General features: G+C 46.8%; 1 protein-coding gene across 1 annotated transcript in view; it reads right to left on the reverse strand.

Annotated features, from left to right (window-relative positions):
• The window catches only part of tsc1a (TSC complex subunit 1a), an 18,545-nt gene extending 1,176 nt beyond the window's left edge, over positions 1-17,369 (reverse strand). The window contains exons 1-21 of the mRNA XM_031570845.2: positions 17,054-17,369; positions 16,336-16,511; positions 15,923-16,026; positions 14,196-14,348; positions 13,276-13,420; positions 12,721-12,875; positions 12,103-12,176; positions 11,843-12,009; positions 10,660-10,757; positions 10,139-10,286; positions 9,117-9,232; positions 8,662-8,752; positions 8,435-8,524; positions 7,675-8,149; positions 6,867-6,940; positions 4,744-4,901; positions 3,805-3,987; positions 3,034-3,144; positions 2,547-2,669; positions 2,010-2,197; positions 776-964 (exon numbers count right to left, since the gene is read on the reverse strand). Of these exons, the coding sequence (XP_031426705.1) occupies positions 776-964; positions 2,010-2,197; positions 2,547-2,669; positions 3,034-3,144; positions 3,805-3,987; positions 4,744-4,901; positions 6,867-6,940; positions 7,675-8,149; positions 8,435-8,524; positions 8,662-8,752; positions 9,117-9,232; positions 10,139-10,286; positions 10,660-10,757; positions 11,843-12,009; positions 12,103-12,176; positions 12,721-12,875; positions 13,276-13,420; positions 14,196-14,348; positions 15,923-16,026; positions 16,336-16,444 (2,951 nt within the window). The 5' untranslated portion in view covers positions 16,445-16,511; positions 17,054-17,369. The remainder of the gene's footprint in view (positions 1-775; positions 965-2,009; positions 2,198-2,546; positions 2,670-3,033; positions 3,145-3,804; positions 3,988-4,743; positions 4,902-6,866; positions 6,941-7,674; positions 8,150-8,434; positions 8,525-8,661; positions 8,753-9,116; positions 9,233-10,138; positions 10,287-10,659; positions 10,758-11,842; positions 12,010-12,102; positions 12,177-12,720; positions 12,876-13,275; positions 13,421-14,195; positions 14,349-15,922; positions 16,027-16,335; positions 16,512-17,053) is intronic.
• Between the last annotated feature and the right edge of the window lie 623 nt (positions 17,370-17,992).

Raw genomic sequence — 17,992 nt, forward strand, 5'->3', positions numbered from 1 at the left:
CATCTGGTGATTCACAGATATGGTTCATTGCAGGGGTGGCCAGGTGTCCCACTTTGTGTTGTACTGCACAGAATTTTGACCCTTGGTCCCACTTCCTGCATATTGAGATCATGTTCCACATTTTCATTGGTCATTTGGTTTTTAACTGTCAGAAATAAGAACACATGGGCGTGTTCTTTTACCCGCCTGGCACATAAGCCATTGCGGCGTAGTTTTTCTACTATGTTTAATAGCGCTACTTAAATTTCTACATATGGTAAAAGCTACCAGGCCACAAAGAAAAGAAAATATTCTTTTAGAATGGGCTGCAACATATTCCTGGGAGAGGCCGGTAGATGGGGATTCCTAAAGAGTGTTCTGCCGTCTTTGTCAAACCAGTTTTTCCATTTCACATGGAGGCGAATATGATGCGAGGCGACAGAGCACATGTGAGTCTCCCAAGAAAAGGGTACTACAAAACGAAACATCCAAAACGTGAGGTTTCGCTTCTCACATCCTTTATTTAGCAAACGCTATTATCTGCATCCTTTATGACCTGTTGTGTTGTGGAATCGACTAAAGGAACCAAGTATAGGTGTTTCCGAGCCAAAAGGCAGAATGCTAATGTTTCTTATTCTGTAGACGACAGACTGTGACACTTCTGGTGGATCCTGAAACTAGCATGGCTAAGCCCGTCACCGGTACTATGGGATGACAGAATTAAGCTGATACTTGGTTAGAGTTAAATGAGTTAAACCTGCCGAGTCACCTTTCGGCCTTAAAATTGCAGACTCACCTTGTCCTTGTGGGGGTACGTGCATCAGCCTGGGCGGGGCTAATAAGGTGGTTGGATGCGTGTTTTCGGTCGTGATTGGTCTGCCTCTCTGTTTCCAGTTGGCTGTAAATCTTCAGCAGCTCCAGCTCCAGTGCCTGAGTCACCTGCTTCTGACCCTGATACCGGTCCTCTGAAGCCTGGAGCTGGTCTCTGCAACACACACAGACACAATTACACACAACGCATTTACAGCCCTGAGTCACCTACATCAGAGACATGATGCTAATCTCCGCAATACACACACACACACACACACACACACACACCCCCACAGGCCATCAATCACATCACATGAGTATCTGCGCCAAGGGGCAACTACGTCAACAAAAATACAAGAATGTGTAGAATATCAGAAAGGCAAGCTAGCAAATCTCACACCTGAGAACTCAAAATATGCACTAGCAGTATGTGGCAGTAGCATGTAAGTATGATTACTCGGTTGATTTGAAACCACAGTGAAGAGTTTTCATCTAAAACTAGCTGGCTAACTAGTTAAAAGCTACCTGACTTGCCTCGTCAAAAGCAACCGCAGTGAATAAAACACTGAAAAAAGCTAGTCAGCTTGCTAACTGATGTTTTTTGGCGATAACTCTAGTGCTGTAAATAACCTTGGCGGCTAGTCAGAATGACAGGTGTCTTTATCTGTCCTTACCATGACTAATCAATTTGAGGATCTTATGAAGAGTAGTTAGCTATGAAAACATACCTCAGAATATGATGAATATCTGCATAATGTACCTTTAAGAGAAACCCTGACTTCAATAACCAGGTCAGAGCTCCCCACTGCAAACCTGCTTACTGTATCTACAGCATGACACAGCACCTCAGCAGGCAACGCTACCAGCCTGCTGAGCCTGTCTGCTTGCCTTCTGAATGAGGGGGTGGCAGTACATTATTCCTGCCACGTTCTGAAGCCAACACTGCCGGCTAGCCACAGCACCTAATAACTCAACTTGACAAAGTGCAAATATGAGCAGAATTTCAATACAGAAGTTTATGCAGCCCCGAACAGTACTTTGACTGTTTGTCATAACAACTGCACACACACACACACACACACACACACACACACAAGTCCTCGAGAATTTTCTTCTGCTGCAGATTCAACAGCAAGCACAAACACACTCACACACACACACACACACACACACACACACACACACACACACACACACACACACACACACACACACACCTTGACTGTACTTTCACATCTTCTAGAAGTTTCTTCTGCTGCAGGATGAGTTGTTCCTTCCTGCTGACTGAGGCTTCCAAGTCAGTGACTCGCTGAAGTGCCCCGTCTAACCTTTGACCCTGCTGCACAGAGGTGACGCGTGCGCGCTCGCACTCCTTCCTCCAGGAGGCCTGCAGCATCTTCATCTCCTGCCCCGCGTGAACGCGCACACACAGTAAAGTTAGAAAACATGCCCACCAAAGATTAACCGAACAAAAAAGGTACAATAAAGACCATAAAGATACAGAATACACAACCGCCAAACAACCATTAAACACATTTATCTATGCACACACACACACAAATTCGTACACATACACAGAATACCAAAACAACTGTACACAAGTCTGATAGCTTCCCAGCATGACGACTAGAGTAAACACGAGATTCTGAAGTAAGTGCGGCCATGCAGACTGATATAAACAAGCACTGCTCTAATATCACTGGTGCACTATTAAGGTGTTGGGTGATATCACTGGTGCACTAATAACGTCCCACCTGGTTGGCGTGGGGCCCCAGGCGATCCAGCTGCTGCAGGCAGAGCTTGTGGTTCTCCTCTAGGAGCAGCAGCTGCTGGATCAGGAAGGACGCCTGCTCCTCCAGCCGCTCAGAGTAGCCCAGCTAGAGGGGGAGAGAGAGAGAGAGAGAGAGAGAGAGAGAGAGAGAGAGAGAGAGAGAGAGAGCGGGAGGGAAGGGAGAAATCACACTCAGTGCACATGCAAGGCAAGGCAATACACTTTAATGAAGGGCTGGTCAGGGGACGACAGCATTTGTAGGGAGACTGACCCCGCGGTGTGTGTGTGCTCTTTGTGTACGTGTGTGTAAGTGCGCGTGTACCTGAATGAGTGTCTTTATGTGTTTGTTTGGGAAGGGGAGAAGAGAGTGTGTGTGTGTGTGTAAGAGTGTGTGTAAGAGTGTGTGTACGAGGGTGTGGTCTGTGTGTCTTAGGCTCTTGTCTGTGTGTGAGTGAGTGCTGGTCTCTTACCTTCAGAGACAGCTGACTCAGTAACTGCTCCATGTTGATCAGGTTCTTATTGGCTGTTTGTAACTCCGCCTCCAGATGGGTCATTTTCTCCTCACTTTCCTCCAGTTCAGCCTAAATCAGACATCAACATTACCTCAACACACATCAACTTTACCTCAATACACATCAACATTACCTCAACATTACCTTAACACAACACTACCTCAACACATATCATTACCTCAAAACATCATCATTACCACAACCCATATCAACAACACACACACACAAAAGAAAAATACTACTACTGACATTAGGGTACAATATCATATCATATTTTAAAACTATAAATGTTTTATAAATTACTATTATTGAATGAAATCCTGAATTGTGAGCACTTCCACTAAAATTAATGTTATACTTCATGCTGTAGTGTTGTGTGTGATGCGCCTGTAGCTCCTGAGTCATTGATGCATACTGGCTGCTTTAGTGCTGTGTGAGATGTACCTGTAGCTTCTGAGTAGTTGACGCATACTGGCTGCTTTAGTGCTGTGTGAGATGTACCTGTAGCTTCTGAGTCATTGATGCATACTGGCTGCTTTAGTGCTGTGTGAGATGTACCTGTAGCTTCTGAGTAGTTGACGCATACTGGCTGCTTTAGTGCTGTGTGAGATGTACCTGTAGCTTCTGAGTAGTTGACGCATACTGGCTGCTTTAGTGCTGTGTGAGATGTACCTGTAGCTTCTGAGTAGTTGACGCATACTGGCTGCTTTAGTGCTGTGTGAGATGTACCTGTAGCTTCTGAGTAGTTGACGCATACTGGCTGCATTCTCTCTGCAGCTGGGCGAGCTGCTCCTGCAGCTGCTTGATGTGGGCCTGCGTCTCCTCCTTCAGGACGGAGTAGCGCTGCTGCTCCTGCTGGAGGCTCCCGCGCAAACCCTGCATCTCCACATCCTGCCGGTGCAGCTGCTCTTTCTACAAGAGGGACATACAAGGCAGCCAGACAGAAAGACAAACAGGGAGAGAGAGGAGGAGAGAGATAGAGAGACAGACAGACAGAAAGACAGACAGACAGACAGGGAGAGAGAGGAGGAGAGAGAGGAGGAGAGAGATAGAGAGACAGACAGACAGAAAGACAAACAGGGAGAGATATAGAGACACAGACAGACAGAAAGACAGACAGGGAGAGAGAGGAGGAGAGAGATAAAGAGACAGACAGACAGAAAGACAAACAGGGAGAGATATAGAGACACAGACAGACAGAAAGACAGACAGGGAGAGAGAGGAGGAGAGAGATAGAGAGACAGACAGACAGACAGAAAGACCGGGTCATCGTCAGACTGTGAGAAGGAGCTAGGGTTAGAGTGGGAATCTTAGGTCTAGATGCTTGTTACCTGACAGGCAGATTGTACAGCCCGTCAAACACTTCTGTGATGTTCCTGGCATCTCAATATAGTTTTCAGTGTAGTGATATAGATGCAGCTGGCATTTGATAAAATACCCCATTTACAGATGTTTTAAAAAAAACTTGCATTACTTTTTCTAAATAGAGAAAATCTACAAATGTTCAGACAACAGTCTGGATTACGCATGTTTCTATAAATGTCTACACTACATATTACACACTACACTAGACACTACAGTCCGTAGCAGGAACAAACAGTCCAGATCTGTTAGAGGTCTGTTATGGAATCTTCCTGGGTAGTTAGACTGTTCTGAGGGTGGCGTTACCATAGAGACGTTCTGTTCCTGCAGCGTGGTGGCATTGATGACTCGTCGCAGCAGGCGCCGATTGCGGATGGCGTGCTGCTCCCGCTTGTAGCGCTCAAACTGCAGCTGCGTGTGCAGCAACTGCACTTGACTGCGCAGGTCCTGAAACTCCTCAACATCTACAAACAGGCAGAAGACAGAGAGAAGGGTGGACAACTAAAACAGGCAATAAGACTAAAAGACAAATACTAAATCAACTAGTACATAAGATCAGAATCAGAATCACGTTTATTGGCCACGTAAGTTTGCACAAACAAGGAATTTGACTCCAGGTTAAGTGGCTCTCAGTGTACTTACACAAAATATACAACACAACAGCACAACGGTCTAAGAAATATATACAGGGAGGAATGGCTATAAACGGGGGCTGTGAACTGTAAACACAACAAATAGTGCAAAGAAGTGGAGTGCAAGAAGTGCAAGCAAGAAGCCAACTTCCATGAGACCCTTCAGTGTGCGAGTCTGCCTGGTACATTTCAGACGGGTTATCACTGGAGCTGTGCCTGGCTGATTCTTTAGTCCCAGATGAGAAACCCACAAGACATTTCCTTTTTCTCAAGGCACCTTCTTTCAAGTTAGCTGTCAGATTGTAAAGATAGTAACACTGAAGTAGCTCCTCTAAAATAACTGCTTCCCGAAGCTTCCTCCCCAGACAGTGTTTCTCCTGGGGAACTTGTACAGCGCCCTGGTTCATCACCTCCGCCGTCTCCTCGCCTGACTGCAGTCATTAATCTGGCTACTGGGTGGCTGAGTGCCCTGGTGTGACTCATTAAGTGCAGAAGATCAATCAGGTACTGATGGGTAGCATGCTACGCTGTGGTCCCCAAAGAGCAGGATGGGGGGAGAGAGAGAGAGAGAGAGAGAGAGAGGCGCTCTGTCTCATGCTCAGGGACGGAGCAGGAAATTGCAGCCCCTCTGAACACGCTCACCTGACCTACTATATATCTGATACTGGTCATACATGTCCCAGGGCCCCTCTCATCTGAACTACTATATATCTGATACTGGTCATACATGTCCCAGGGCCCCTCTCATCTGAACTACTATATATCTGATACTGGTCATACATGTCCCAGGGCCCCTCTCATCTGAACTACTATATATCTGATACTGGTCATACATGTCCCAGGGCCCCTCTCATCTGAACTACTATACATTTGATAGTGGTCATACATGTCCCAGGGCCCCTCTCATCTGAACTACTATATATCTGATAGTGGTCATACATGTCCCAGGGCCCCTCTCATCTGAACTACTATACATCTAATACTGGTCATACATGTTCCAGGGCCCCTGTTAAACCCTGGCTCCTCTAGATCTCTCAGGGTTGCTGTGCCCTTGCTATACATCTGCTTTCATTAGGGCACCATTATGACCATCATAATCACGGTTATTTAACACGATTACTGATTCAGTGTTTTCTTTTTCAGCAGTGGTGTGATTGTTCACATGTGACATGGGATGCTGGACCCTCAGAGCTCATTTTTACTTTATTAGTAGTAGTATTCTTATCAATGCATAGTATGTTTATATATTATAATATATTAACCTATGTTTTGTCTTATTAGGAATATTAAATATAAGACTTATATGTACAGACAAGTGTTCTTTTCAAATCATCTTTAGTTCATTTCTGTACGGAGTAATACACAATATAAGTAATTTTTTTCATAATCAGTTGAAAAGCTAAGTACTGTACGATGACTTAGGCCCTGCACTGATTAATGGTGCACTTAAAAAAAACCTGCTGGTTTAGGTTGTTTTTTCATGTGGCGTTGGGACGTCACACTGGAAAGCCCACTGTTTTTGCATCACCCCCCAACCGAGCTGTTCAAGTGATCATGTTGTTTTCATAATAGCTGGAAGCCATAATCGTAATTGAAATGGGATTAATTGATCAGCCCTAGCTCACATAAGCAGAAGGTGGTATGAATAGGGAGCTCCTTAGTGGTGAACTCCAGTAACGACGACAAGAGGTACGGTGATGTGCTGTGCCCTTGCTACACCTCAGCTCAGCTCAGGAAAAGGTTGTCTGAGGGGACAGAGCAGCAGTGACTAGGGACATGGAGGGGTGTGTGTTCTACCTTTGCCTTTTACACTCTGCGCCGGTTTCCCCGGTTGCGCCTGGCTTTCAGCTGGTCTGCTCGGCATTGACAACCTGAGAGCGGGAGAGACAGAAAAGAAGATGATAGAACAAGAGAGAGAAAATGAGTGTGCGGGAGAGAGATGAATTGAGGGAGAGAGTGAGAGAGGTAGAGAGAGATAAAGAGAGAGAGAGCGAGAGAGAGAAAGAAAAAGATGAATAGAACAAGCGAGAGGAAATGAGTGTGTGAGTGGGAGAGAGAGAAAGAGAGCGAAACAGGGAGAGAAGGAGAATGAGAGAGAGCAAAAGGAAAGAAGGCAGAAGGGGGGAGAGAGAGAGAGAGAGAGAGAGAGAGAAAGAGCAGACTCATTTAACAGTGAAGATAATGACCCAAGTGAGCTGCTCATTCTGCATCATTAACCTTCACACACGTCTGATTCCATCAGTCCGCTGTCACACACGGCTAGAGCAATGGCTTCCTCCCTCGACACCATTAAATCTTGAGCAGCTCTGATTCAGCTCTCGTGCCGCCAGACATAAAGACAGACCTACATTACAAAAGTCCACATCCCCTGACCCCTGATGACCTCATCCGCGTCACAATCGGCTTTAATGGCCTACTATGCTGGCACATACAAGGAATTTGGCTCCAGTTGTTGGGATACAGATTACATACAATATACAGCACAAAAACACAGTAAAACACAGGTGTAAACAATAACAAGCTGCGTTTAGCATGGCAATGTACAGGTGCTGCTGGGTAAATCCCTGACCCCCTTGAAATTCATCCCCCCCCACCCCCCCCTCACCTCTTGAGAATGTGGTCATGGTTGGTGCTGCCCTGGCGGATCAGCTGATCCAACATCTCCAGAGGGGAACCCGCCGCGGCCCCCTCCGACCAATCCTCCCCCGCCCTGCCGTCGGCGCCGCCGCCAACGGCCCGCCTCCTCGCCTCTCCCGTCCTCCGTTCCACAAACAGCCCGGCCGCTTTGGGCAGCGTCAGGTCGAACAGGGGCTCGTACGGGAGAAATGCATGCTGGGAGGCCCCGTCGCACGAAAAACTCTCTGAGGGGGTGTAAGACCAGGTGGTCCACAGGGGGCGCTGAGGGTCCGGGGTGGACAGCCAGTTTGGGGTGTCGGTGCCGATGCACAGGGGCTCGGTGTAGCTGAGTTTCCCCTGGGGGTTTAGCGGCCGCTTGTGGGAGAACATGGTGTCTCGTCTGTGTAAGGTCCGAACGATGCGGTCACTGTCTGTGAGGCTCAGCAGCTCTTCAGTGAAAGCATCTAGGCAAATCAGAGGGGAGGAATGATCACAATCATCACAGAGAAATAAGACAAGAAAGACAAGTCTGTGTGTGTGTGTGTGTGTGTGTGTGTGTGTGTGCGTGCCATAAACCTTGTGTGGTATATGCCTGTATGTCAGTTTGCACTGTGTGTTTATGTGCATGGTGTGTGTGTGTGTGTGTGTGTGTGTGTGTGTGTGTGTGTGTTGTGAGCAACACATATGCCCATGCGTGTGTTTATGATACAAACACACAAACAAAACAAGCTGCTGAACCTCTCACTTACTTTCCTCTCTCTGACCCTCTTCATCCCGTTCCATAACAAAGGCACACACCTCAGGCAGAGTGAGGGACTTCTCCTGCTCACCAGCACCACCTACAGGCCAGGAGGATGGGAGAGAAAATTAGGAGAGAAGAAGCCAGTGTGTTTGATATCCTCAAAGCCTGATAAATAAACTGTGTTCTCCAATATAACGCCGCACTTTGAAGACAGAGTGACGCTCACTCGCTCACCTGAGCAAGTAACATTCTCTGAGGCACTGGGTTCTGGCTTATTCTTCTGCTCCAAGTCAGATGATTGACAGCTGTCAATCACTCCACCACCCTGCAAGCAAACCAAAAAAAGAAGTGATGCAATTAATTGTGTATAATCATAATACAATGTATTCTGGAGAGCCTTGTTTAAAAACATTAGGAGTGAAAGTGTGGTGTATAAGAAGTGAAAGCGTGGGGTATTAGGAGTGAAAGTGTGGTTTATTAGGAGTGAAATTGTGGGGTACTAGGTGTGGACAGGAGTGATGCGATGATTTCTGTGTGCACATAAACCTTTAGACGGTGTGCAGAGCAGTGTATCTGTATAAACATACATGATGGGAGGCTGTGTGTGTGTGTGTGTGTGTGTGTGTGTGTGTGTGTGTGTGTGTGTGTGTGTGTGTGTGTGTGTGTGTGTGGACACACACATAGTGTACCTTTGGACATTGGGCAGAGTTGACAGGCTGGTTTCTGGCTTCAGATTCCTGGGGCTGAGAGGGGAGTGGAGAGAGAGAGCCTGACATGGAGGCTTGTGGAGTCAGCTTTCCATTCACTGTAAAACACACAAACGTTCATATTATACAAACAGACACGCGTTTATATCACACACGTTTATATCACACACACGTTCATATTTCACACACACACAAACACACACACACGTTCATATTGCATACACACACACACGTTCATATTACACACACACATTCATATTACACACCCACTGCAAACACACACGTTCATATTACAAACACACACACGTTCATATTACACATCCACTGCAAACACACACATTCATATTACACATCCACATGTTCATATTACACATCCACAGTAAACACACACACACGTTCATATTACACATCCACTGCAAACACACACATTCATATTACACATCCACATGTTCATATTACACATCCACAGTAAACACACACATATTCATATTACACATCCACTGCAAACCCACACGTTCATATTACACACCCACCGCAAAACCACATTCATATCACACATCCACAGTAAACACACACATTAATATTACACATCCACAGTAAACACACACATTCATATTACACACCCACCACAAAACCACATTCATATTACACACCCACTGCAAACACACACATTCATATTACACATCCACAGTAAACACACACATTAATATTACACATCCACAGTAAACACACACATTCATATTACACACCCACCACAAAACCACATTCATATTACACACCCACTGCAAACACACACATTCATATAACACATCCACTGCAACAATCTAAACAAATCAATGACAAACCTATGCAACAGCCCATGTGTGCCCTGAGTGTAGTGCTTGAGTATGATCCAGGTATGTATAAGAGTAGAGTGAAATGGTGCACGTGCACGTGTGTGTGTGTGTGTGTGTGTGTGTGTGTGTGTGTGTGTGTGTGTGTGTTTAGGACTGGCGTTTCCTGACCTGGTGTGCTCTGCATTCTTCCTGAGAGGTGGGAGGAGCTCTGGGACCCGTGACTGGTAGGGGATGCTGCCCTGGGGGGCGTGGCTATCCCACAGTGCAAGGCAGGGCTCCAAAATGAGTCCTGAGTTCCCATGGCGATGGTAGAACTCTGAGAAACAGATTCCACAGTTTCAAAGAGAGAAATGACACGCTCACATTCACACACATTTACAGTACGGCAGTGCCGTTGTTAAAGGAAAAGCATTGCTGACTATCTTTTCTCTTTTTTAAATATATTAATTCAAGTATGTCTGAAGAGAAGAAAAACACCACATATACTATGGTAGACTGAGCCATGACGTTTCTCATAACATCCAGTCCTGGGCAAATGGAACTGTCAAAGTGATTTATACTCCAATACTCTAACTCCCTAAATAATGCTGAGGGGATGCAGAGTGGGATGAATAACAGGGTGAGTAAATACACACAAGGAATAAGAAGACCCATACGGTTACCATAGCGATTGGTGTGTAGAGTCTCACCTGCTGGGTGGCAGAAAGGGGGGTGCTGGAGTGAGAGGGAGGGGGGCCCGGCCTAGAGGGGGTCACGCCTGGGGTCCACAGGGGGACAGAGGGGCTTCCTAAGAGGAAGAAGACACAGCATGACAGATGACGAGTCCAAAGGCCTACCTTACACACCACACTTTTCGGCCACACACAGAAGGAGAGAAACTGAATCCACACAAACGTATCCTTCACTGTCTAATTACACATCAAGAAAGGGCACGGATGCTGAAAGGTGGTCAGCGTCGTGTGACACCAACAAGGCCAATAGCTTGTTGGACTCTGATTCACTGATCACAAAAGCCAACATAAACAACCGTGATACAGTACTCGAGTTTCAGTCCATGCTACCTTCAGTGTGTCTACTGTCATTATGTTACTGAGGTACAATGAACCATTCTGCAGCTACTCGGAGTCATCAGTGAGTGTAGACCGTTGCTAAAGCTTAGCAGAGAGGGCTACTCGGAGTCATTAGTGAGTGCGTATGGTCGCTAAAGCTTAGCAGAGAGGGCTACTCGAAGTCATCAGTGAGTGTAGACCGTTGCTAAAGCTTAGCAGAGAGGGCTACTCGGAGTCATTAGTGAGTGCGTACGGTCGCTAAAGCTTAGCAGAGAGGGCTACTCGAAGTCATCAGTGAGTGTAGACCGTTGCTAAAGCTTAGCAGAGACGGCTACTCGGAGTCATTAGTGAGTGCGTATGGTCGCTAAAGCTTAGCAGAGAGGGCTACTCGAAGTCATCAGTGAGTGTAGACCGTTGCTAAAGCTTAGCAGAGAGGGCTACTCGGAGTCATTAGTGAGTGCGTATGGTCGCTAAAGCTTAGCAGAGAGGGCTACTCGAAGTCATCAGTGAGTGTAGACCGTTGCTAAAGCTTAGCAGAGAGGGCTACTCGGAGTCATTAGTGAGTGCGTACGGTCGCTAAAGCTTAGCAGAGAGGGCTACTCGAAGTCATCAGTGAGTGTAGACCGTCGCTAAAGCTTAGCAGAGAGGGCTACTCGAAGTCATCAGTGAGTGTAGACCGTTGCTAAAGCTTAGCAGAGAGGGCTACTCGGAGTCATTAGTGAGTGCGGACGGTCGCTAAAGCTTAGCAGAGAGGGCTACTCGGAGTCATTAGTGAGTGCGGACGGTCGCTAAAGCTTGGCAGAGAGGGGTGGGAGTGTCTCACCATAGCTGCTGAGGTCCAGGGGTGATCCTCCAAGGCCTCGAGAGTTCAGGTGGATCGGTAAGACATCAGGCATGCTGGAGAAGCCCTCCTCCCAGGAGGCCTCCTTGGGGTCAAGGGACACTTTGGCACATTCCACCACAATGTCATGGGTCTCAAAACTCCGCCATCTGCAAGAGAGTTCGCTTGACAGGTTAAACTTCCTCCTCTTTATATTTTCCTCCTCCGAGTTTGATGAAAGGTGTTATGACTGTCTGACTTGCCTTGTGGGGTCTAGCTCGGTATCTTTGGTTCCAGTCACCAACTCGGGATGAATCCGTACATGTTCCAACATGGGCTTAAAAACACAGTGATTTGACAGGTACATTATTAGTCAAAATGAGAACGCAAAGCAATCAATCACTCTCTCTCTCTAATATATTGATTGAGTTCTCATACTTATATTGATTGCGTACTTTTAATTGTGTTAAAAAGAAATAAATGTCATGTCTACGGTTAGAAACAGCAAGCGGAAGTGTGTGTAAATGACCCAGGTGGTAAGAACCAGCCTCTGAGAGCGCACACACACACACACACACACACTCAGTATATGAAACAAACAGAACACACACACTCACTCAGTATATGAAACAAACAGAACACACACACACACACACACACACACCAGTGTATGAAACAAACAGAACACACACACTCACTCAGTATATGAAACAAACAGAACACACACACACACACACACACACACACACCAGTGTATGAAACAAATAAAACACACACACACACACACTCAGTATATGAAACAAACAGAACACACAAATCAGTGTATGAAACAAATAGAATCCATCAGCCAGTGTTACATGGTGGCTATGAGGCAGTCTCACCTTCACCACCTCCTCAAAGGTGTCCAGGTTCTCCTTCATGCTGTAGTGGACGCGCAGGTAGGACACGAAGTTGCAGGGGTACATGCCGTACAGGCGGTGGAAGAGGGAGTAGATGCCAGCGTGCAGATGGATGGCCAGCACACTGGGGCTGGTCCCTGCACAGGAGGCCAGATATGATGTCCACATGGAGACTAGACTGGTATACACACGCATGGAGACTACACTGATATACACACACGCATGAGGACTAGTCTGATATTCACATGGTTGGGGACTAGTCTGATATTCACATGGTTGGGGACTAGTCTGATATTCACATGCATGGGGACTGTGAGTATAGAAGTCAATTTCATAAACAGAATAAAAAAATGTGTCACCTGTCTGTTCTATTAAGAAGTTTTGGATAAGAGTCTGATGAATGAATTCATGTAAAAGTAAAATGACAAGAGCCTGCTCCCACTGCCTTCAATTTGACTTGAGGCTATGTTCATTATTAATGGTGCCGGCAGCAGTGAATGGTTCTGACCCAGATCCAAATTCTATCAGGGCGAGTACCTGAGCTCCTGTGAGTCCACCCCGCCAGGCGTCCGAAGACATCAAACAGCTCGTCCAGCAGGTGGCGACTGGGCTGGGGGATCATGGGAAGTAGTGTGGTCACCACCAGAACTCCTGTTATCAGCACCACCAGCTCGGAGTCCGTCTGAAACACAAACACACGCAACATACATTACGTAACATTACATACACACATCAACAACAATCACCCAATACATCTGACACAAACAAATGCAAAGAAACGGTCTTTTAATACAGTTAGTTTGATACACGTCCACCTACACACACATCCACCTACACAGACACACATCACGACAACAACCACTGTTTGGCATACCAACCCACACACTACAACAAACTCAAGCACTCAACACACAGTTCATATACACACACTAACAATGTTATCAGTCTGACACATATACACACAGACACACACACAAAGATTTCAGGGCCAGTGTGACAAGCAGGGTCAGCTGTACTTTAATAGGTGCCCTTGGCAAGGTTCTCACTGGCCCTGTGGGGAGGAAGGCTTTGCCCAAGCAGGGATGTGTAGCACCTGCACACCACCCGAATGAGTGTAGAGGAGACCGAAGGCTGTGTCTGAGGACATTCCTCGTCTCGATAGCACTGTTGCAATCAGACGACCTTTCCCCTCGGGAAGGAAACGTCCTGGAGGGGTGTGAGCTAGTGAGCGAGTGAGGGTGCTGGGTTGTGCTTGAGAACACGTCCTGGAGGAGAGAGCGAGCGAGTGAGAGTGCTGCGCTGGGTTGTGCTGCGCTGTGCATGAGAACACGTCCTGGAGGAGAGAGTGAGAGTGCTGGGTTGTGCTGTGCTGTGCTGTGCTGCGCTGCGCATGAGAACACGTCCTGGAGGAGAGAGTGAGAGTGCTGGGTTGTGCTGCGCTGCGCTTGAGCGGGTACCTTCAGGCACTTGAGCAGCGCGGGGAAGAGGGGCGAGCGGGTGATGGTGTGGATCCAGGGTGGCTGCCGGCGGATGACGTGAGCCAGCAGGGTGAGCGAGGCCAGCCGGCACATCTGTCGTCCCAGGCAGTCATTCAGCTTCTCCAGGAGCGGCTGGAAACACACACACACACACACACACACACAGTTTGTTACTACCTCTTGCTCCTGGGGTGTCACTGAACCAAATGCCTGTTCATTTCAGTCTGCTCTGCGAGACCAAATCACTACACAAGATGCAGACCAGATTTCAGGCACAATGTATCATTTTTATGGTCAAACATACACGTGTTTATGACCCACCAGGACGAAACAATCCCCCAATACTTATCAATCTTGGTTCTTTGGTTTAGGTGGGTTTTTTTCATCTTCGAGGGCCAGAGCAGTATGAGTGTATGCAACCAACTCAAGGTCTGAATCCAAGAAACAGGAGGACTGTTGGGTAATTGCAATTTCATCATGCTGTCAAAATTACATAAGTCCTGTGAGCCAAAAGGCACGTTTGCCTTTTCACAACAACAACTAGAGCTTGAGGAAGAGACTCTCCCTTGGGATGCTGCTGCCTTGAATGTTTGCCATTTCAGCCTGTACTAGTGCATCTGCCTTGCCTCATCATGGAGTTTAAGCAAGGGCACTGTGATTGGGCGAACAGGAGCTCCTTCAGCAGGTAGAGACAGTAATCATGCAGTAGGTGGTCTCTCAGGAGCTACCGTGTCACAACAATGTTTGACACAAGGCTTCTCAGATATGCTACGAAGGGATGCTGCCACTACATCTCTCCCAGCCCAAACATACCTGTCTTTGATGCCTTAAATCTGATGAGTTAGCTTAATGAAGGGTGTCACTGACTGACTACAGTCTGCTGGGGTGAGGCAGAGCGGCAAGAAAGGTTGTCTGCTGCGAAAAACAAACTTTTCTGCAGCTGAAATGTAGAGGATTTAAGAAGTCCAACATGTTACGTGCAGGCTTCTATAAAAATCCTGCAACTTGCAGCTTGCTGTGACTAATCAAGCCTGAGTTACGTGATATGACCTGGTGTAGTGTACAGGGGTGTGTAGTGTACAGGGGTGTGTGGTGTACAGTGGTGTGGTGTAGTGTACAGGGGTGTGTGGTGTGGTGTACAGGGGTGTGTGGTGTGGTGTACAGTGTATTGTAGTGTAGTGTGGGGTGGTGTGCAGTGTAGTGTGGTGTACAGTGTAGTGAGGTGTGGTGAGGTATGGTGTAGTGTACAGGGGTGTGTGGTGTTGTGTGGTGTGGTGTACAGTGTAGTGTGGTGTGGTGTACAGTGTGGTGTACAGTGTAGTGTGGTGAGGTGTGGTGTACAGTGTGGTGTACAGTGTAGTGTGGTGTACAGTGTGGTGTACAGTGTAGTGTGGTGTGGTGTACAGTGTAGTGTGATGTGGTGTGGTGTACAGTGTAGTGTGATGTGGTGTGGTGTACAGTGTGGTGTACAGTGTAGTGTGGTGAGGTGTGGTGTACAGTGTAGTGTAGTGTGGTGAGGTCTGGTGCAGTGTGGTGTGGAGTGTGGTGTGCGGTGCGGTGCGGTGTACAGTGTGGTGTGCGGTGCGGTGTACAGTGTGGTGTGCGGTGCGGTGTACAGTGTGGTGTGCTGTGCGGTGCGGTGTACAGTGTGGTGTACGGTGCGGTGCGGTCTACATGGTGGTGTGGTGTGGTGGAATTCCTCTGACCTTGTGCTGTGGCTCAACCACTGCGGTGAGGATGAGCAGAGCCTGAGGTGAGCTGGACTCCAGGTAATAATCCACCAGGCCATTCAGCAGCACCGAGCCCTTTTCTGCCAGACACAAACAAACACACACACACACACACACACACACACACACACACACACGTCAGTGGCTTTACAAGATGGCTAACAGTTCGATGTTCAAGTGAACATTGAAACTCCACACATTAGCCCCTCACATCAGCCCCTCACATCTGGGAGTGACCACCTGTAGCTTGACATGGATCAGCTTTAGTATCAGGTGAACTGTACAGTGGTAAGTGTGTGTTTGTTTGTTTGAGAGTGGTGTGTGTGTGTGTGTGTGTGTGTGTGTGTGTGTGTGTGTGTGTGTGTGTGTGTGTGTGTGTGTGTGTGTACCTGCCCTGAGGTGGTCCTCCACCAGCTGTCTGGTCTGCTGCAGCTGCTGAAGGTCCGTGGACTCCAGAAAAGGGAGCAGGTCGAACACACTGGTCTGGTCTTTGGCCATGTTGGTGACAGACAGAGGCGAGGGCTCAGTTTAGCTCTCAGTCACTGACGGGCTGAAGCTACAACCTCTGCGGCAGAAGGGACACGAATGTGAGCAACACAAGAATTTCACAGGGTCACACCATGACTTAACTTACAGCCTTCTGGAACGAACACGTTATCAATGGCAATGTTACGCTTCTTGTCAGCAAAATACGAAGAAAGCGATAACACCACCGTGCTGAAGGCCCTCGTGTGTTAACAGGTGGAATAATAGTGGAGGATTTATGTAGTGCCCAAAGTCAGCCTTGACATGCGCATCGTCTGACCTGAATTTGGCCATCAACAGTACATTCCATGGTGCCTGAAAGAGTAGGCCTGCTTCAAATGGTCTTTATCAAGCAATTGCAAAAAAGCTCAGATTTAATATCACGCATAAACTCTGGACCTAGCACTTGGACAATTTGACGGACGCAGATCCCTGCTTGTTTATGCTCAACGCCAAGTCAGATAAACAAGTATGACAACTGTGACAAGTGAAGAGAACAAACAAGCTCAATTGCGAAAGTGCATTTATACAAACTATAATACACATAATTTTGTTTACACACTGAAATCCACTTTATTTTACCTTTAGAAACGTCCTGCGTTCATCTGAAAGGCGCCATCTTGAAATTTTCTCAACTAACGTTAGCCAGCTAGCAACGTTAGCTTATCTCTAGCTAGGTATCTAGCGGAACTTTTGAGCGACGGGTTGGAAATGAAATGCCTCCAGGATCAACAGACACAAACTCACAGCTGGTCTGTTTTCAAGATCTTTGTGTATGGCCGGAAGTCCAAGAAAGTTAATCCCGGACATGCAGTTGACAGCTAACAATACTTTCCGCACTCTACCTCAAGCAGCATGCATGCAGCAGGTTGGACATGATAGACTAAGAATCGACGCATGCGCTCTGTATATTTGTGGAACTCGGCCAAAGTGTTTCTCCTTGGTAATAAGTTGTCAATATTGCTGTTAAAAGTTTTAAGTCAAATGTTAATTTCGGCGAACATTCTTAAAGTTGGAAAATAATATGTTTCTCTTTGTTGTGTGCGTTTCCGTTTATATATTAACGGAGTGCATTTGAAAAGTCGGTTTGTTTCCTCCGCTATTTGGATGATTTATGATACATGTACATCACAACAACATATGACCGCCTTAAATATGGCTGGCTTAAATCCCGGTAGGTGGCGCTATTTCGCTGCAAGGCCATCCAAAACGCTCGTCAGGTGTTTTTGTTTTGCTTGATCTAGCCTTTCTTCAGTTTAGTCCCTTTAACATCAAAAGTCTGTCATTCTTTCAGAAAAGTTCACATCTAAATCTGAAAACTATCTGAAAACGCACAGGCCTTCATTAACTATTAAATGTTGCTGATGTCATGGTACTACAAACAATTGAGTCTCACTGCATATATTTGTGTTCTCTGAAAATACATAGTTGGCTACCCATTGACTGCAATGAAAAGAACAGTTAAGGATCATATATAATTGTAGCCTACCTTAAGGTCTCTTGCAGTTAACCAGGGAAAAT

The sequence above is a fragment of the Clupea harengus genome, chromosome 7 (genome assembly GCF_900700415.2).
Source record: "Clupea harengus chromosome 7, Ch_v2.0.2, whole genome shotgun sequence".
Taxonomy (NCBI): domain Eukaryota; kingdom Metazoa; phylum Chordata; class Actinopteri; order Clupeiformes; family Clupeidae; genus Clupea; species Clupea harengus.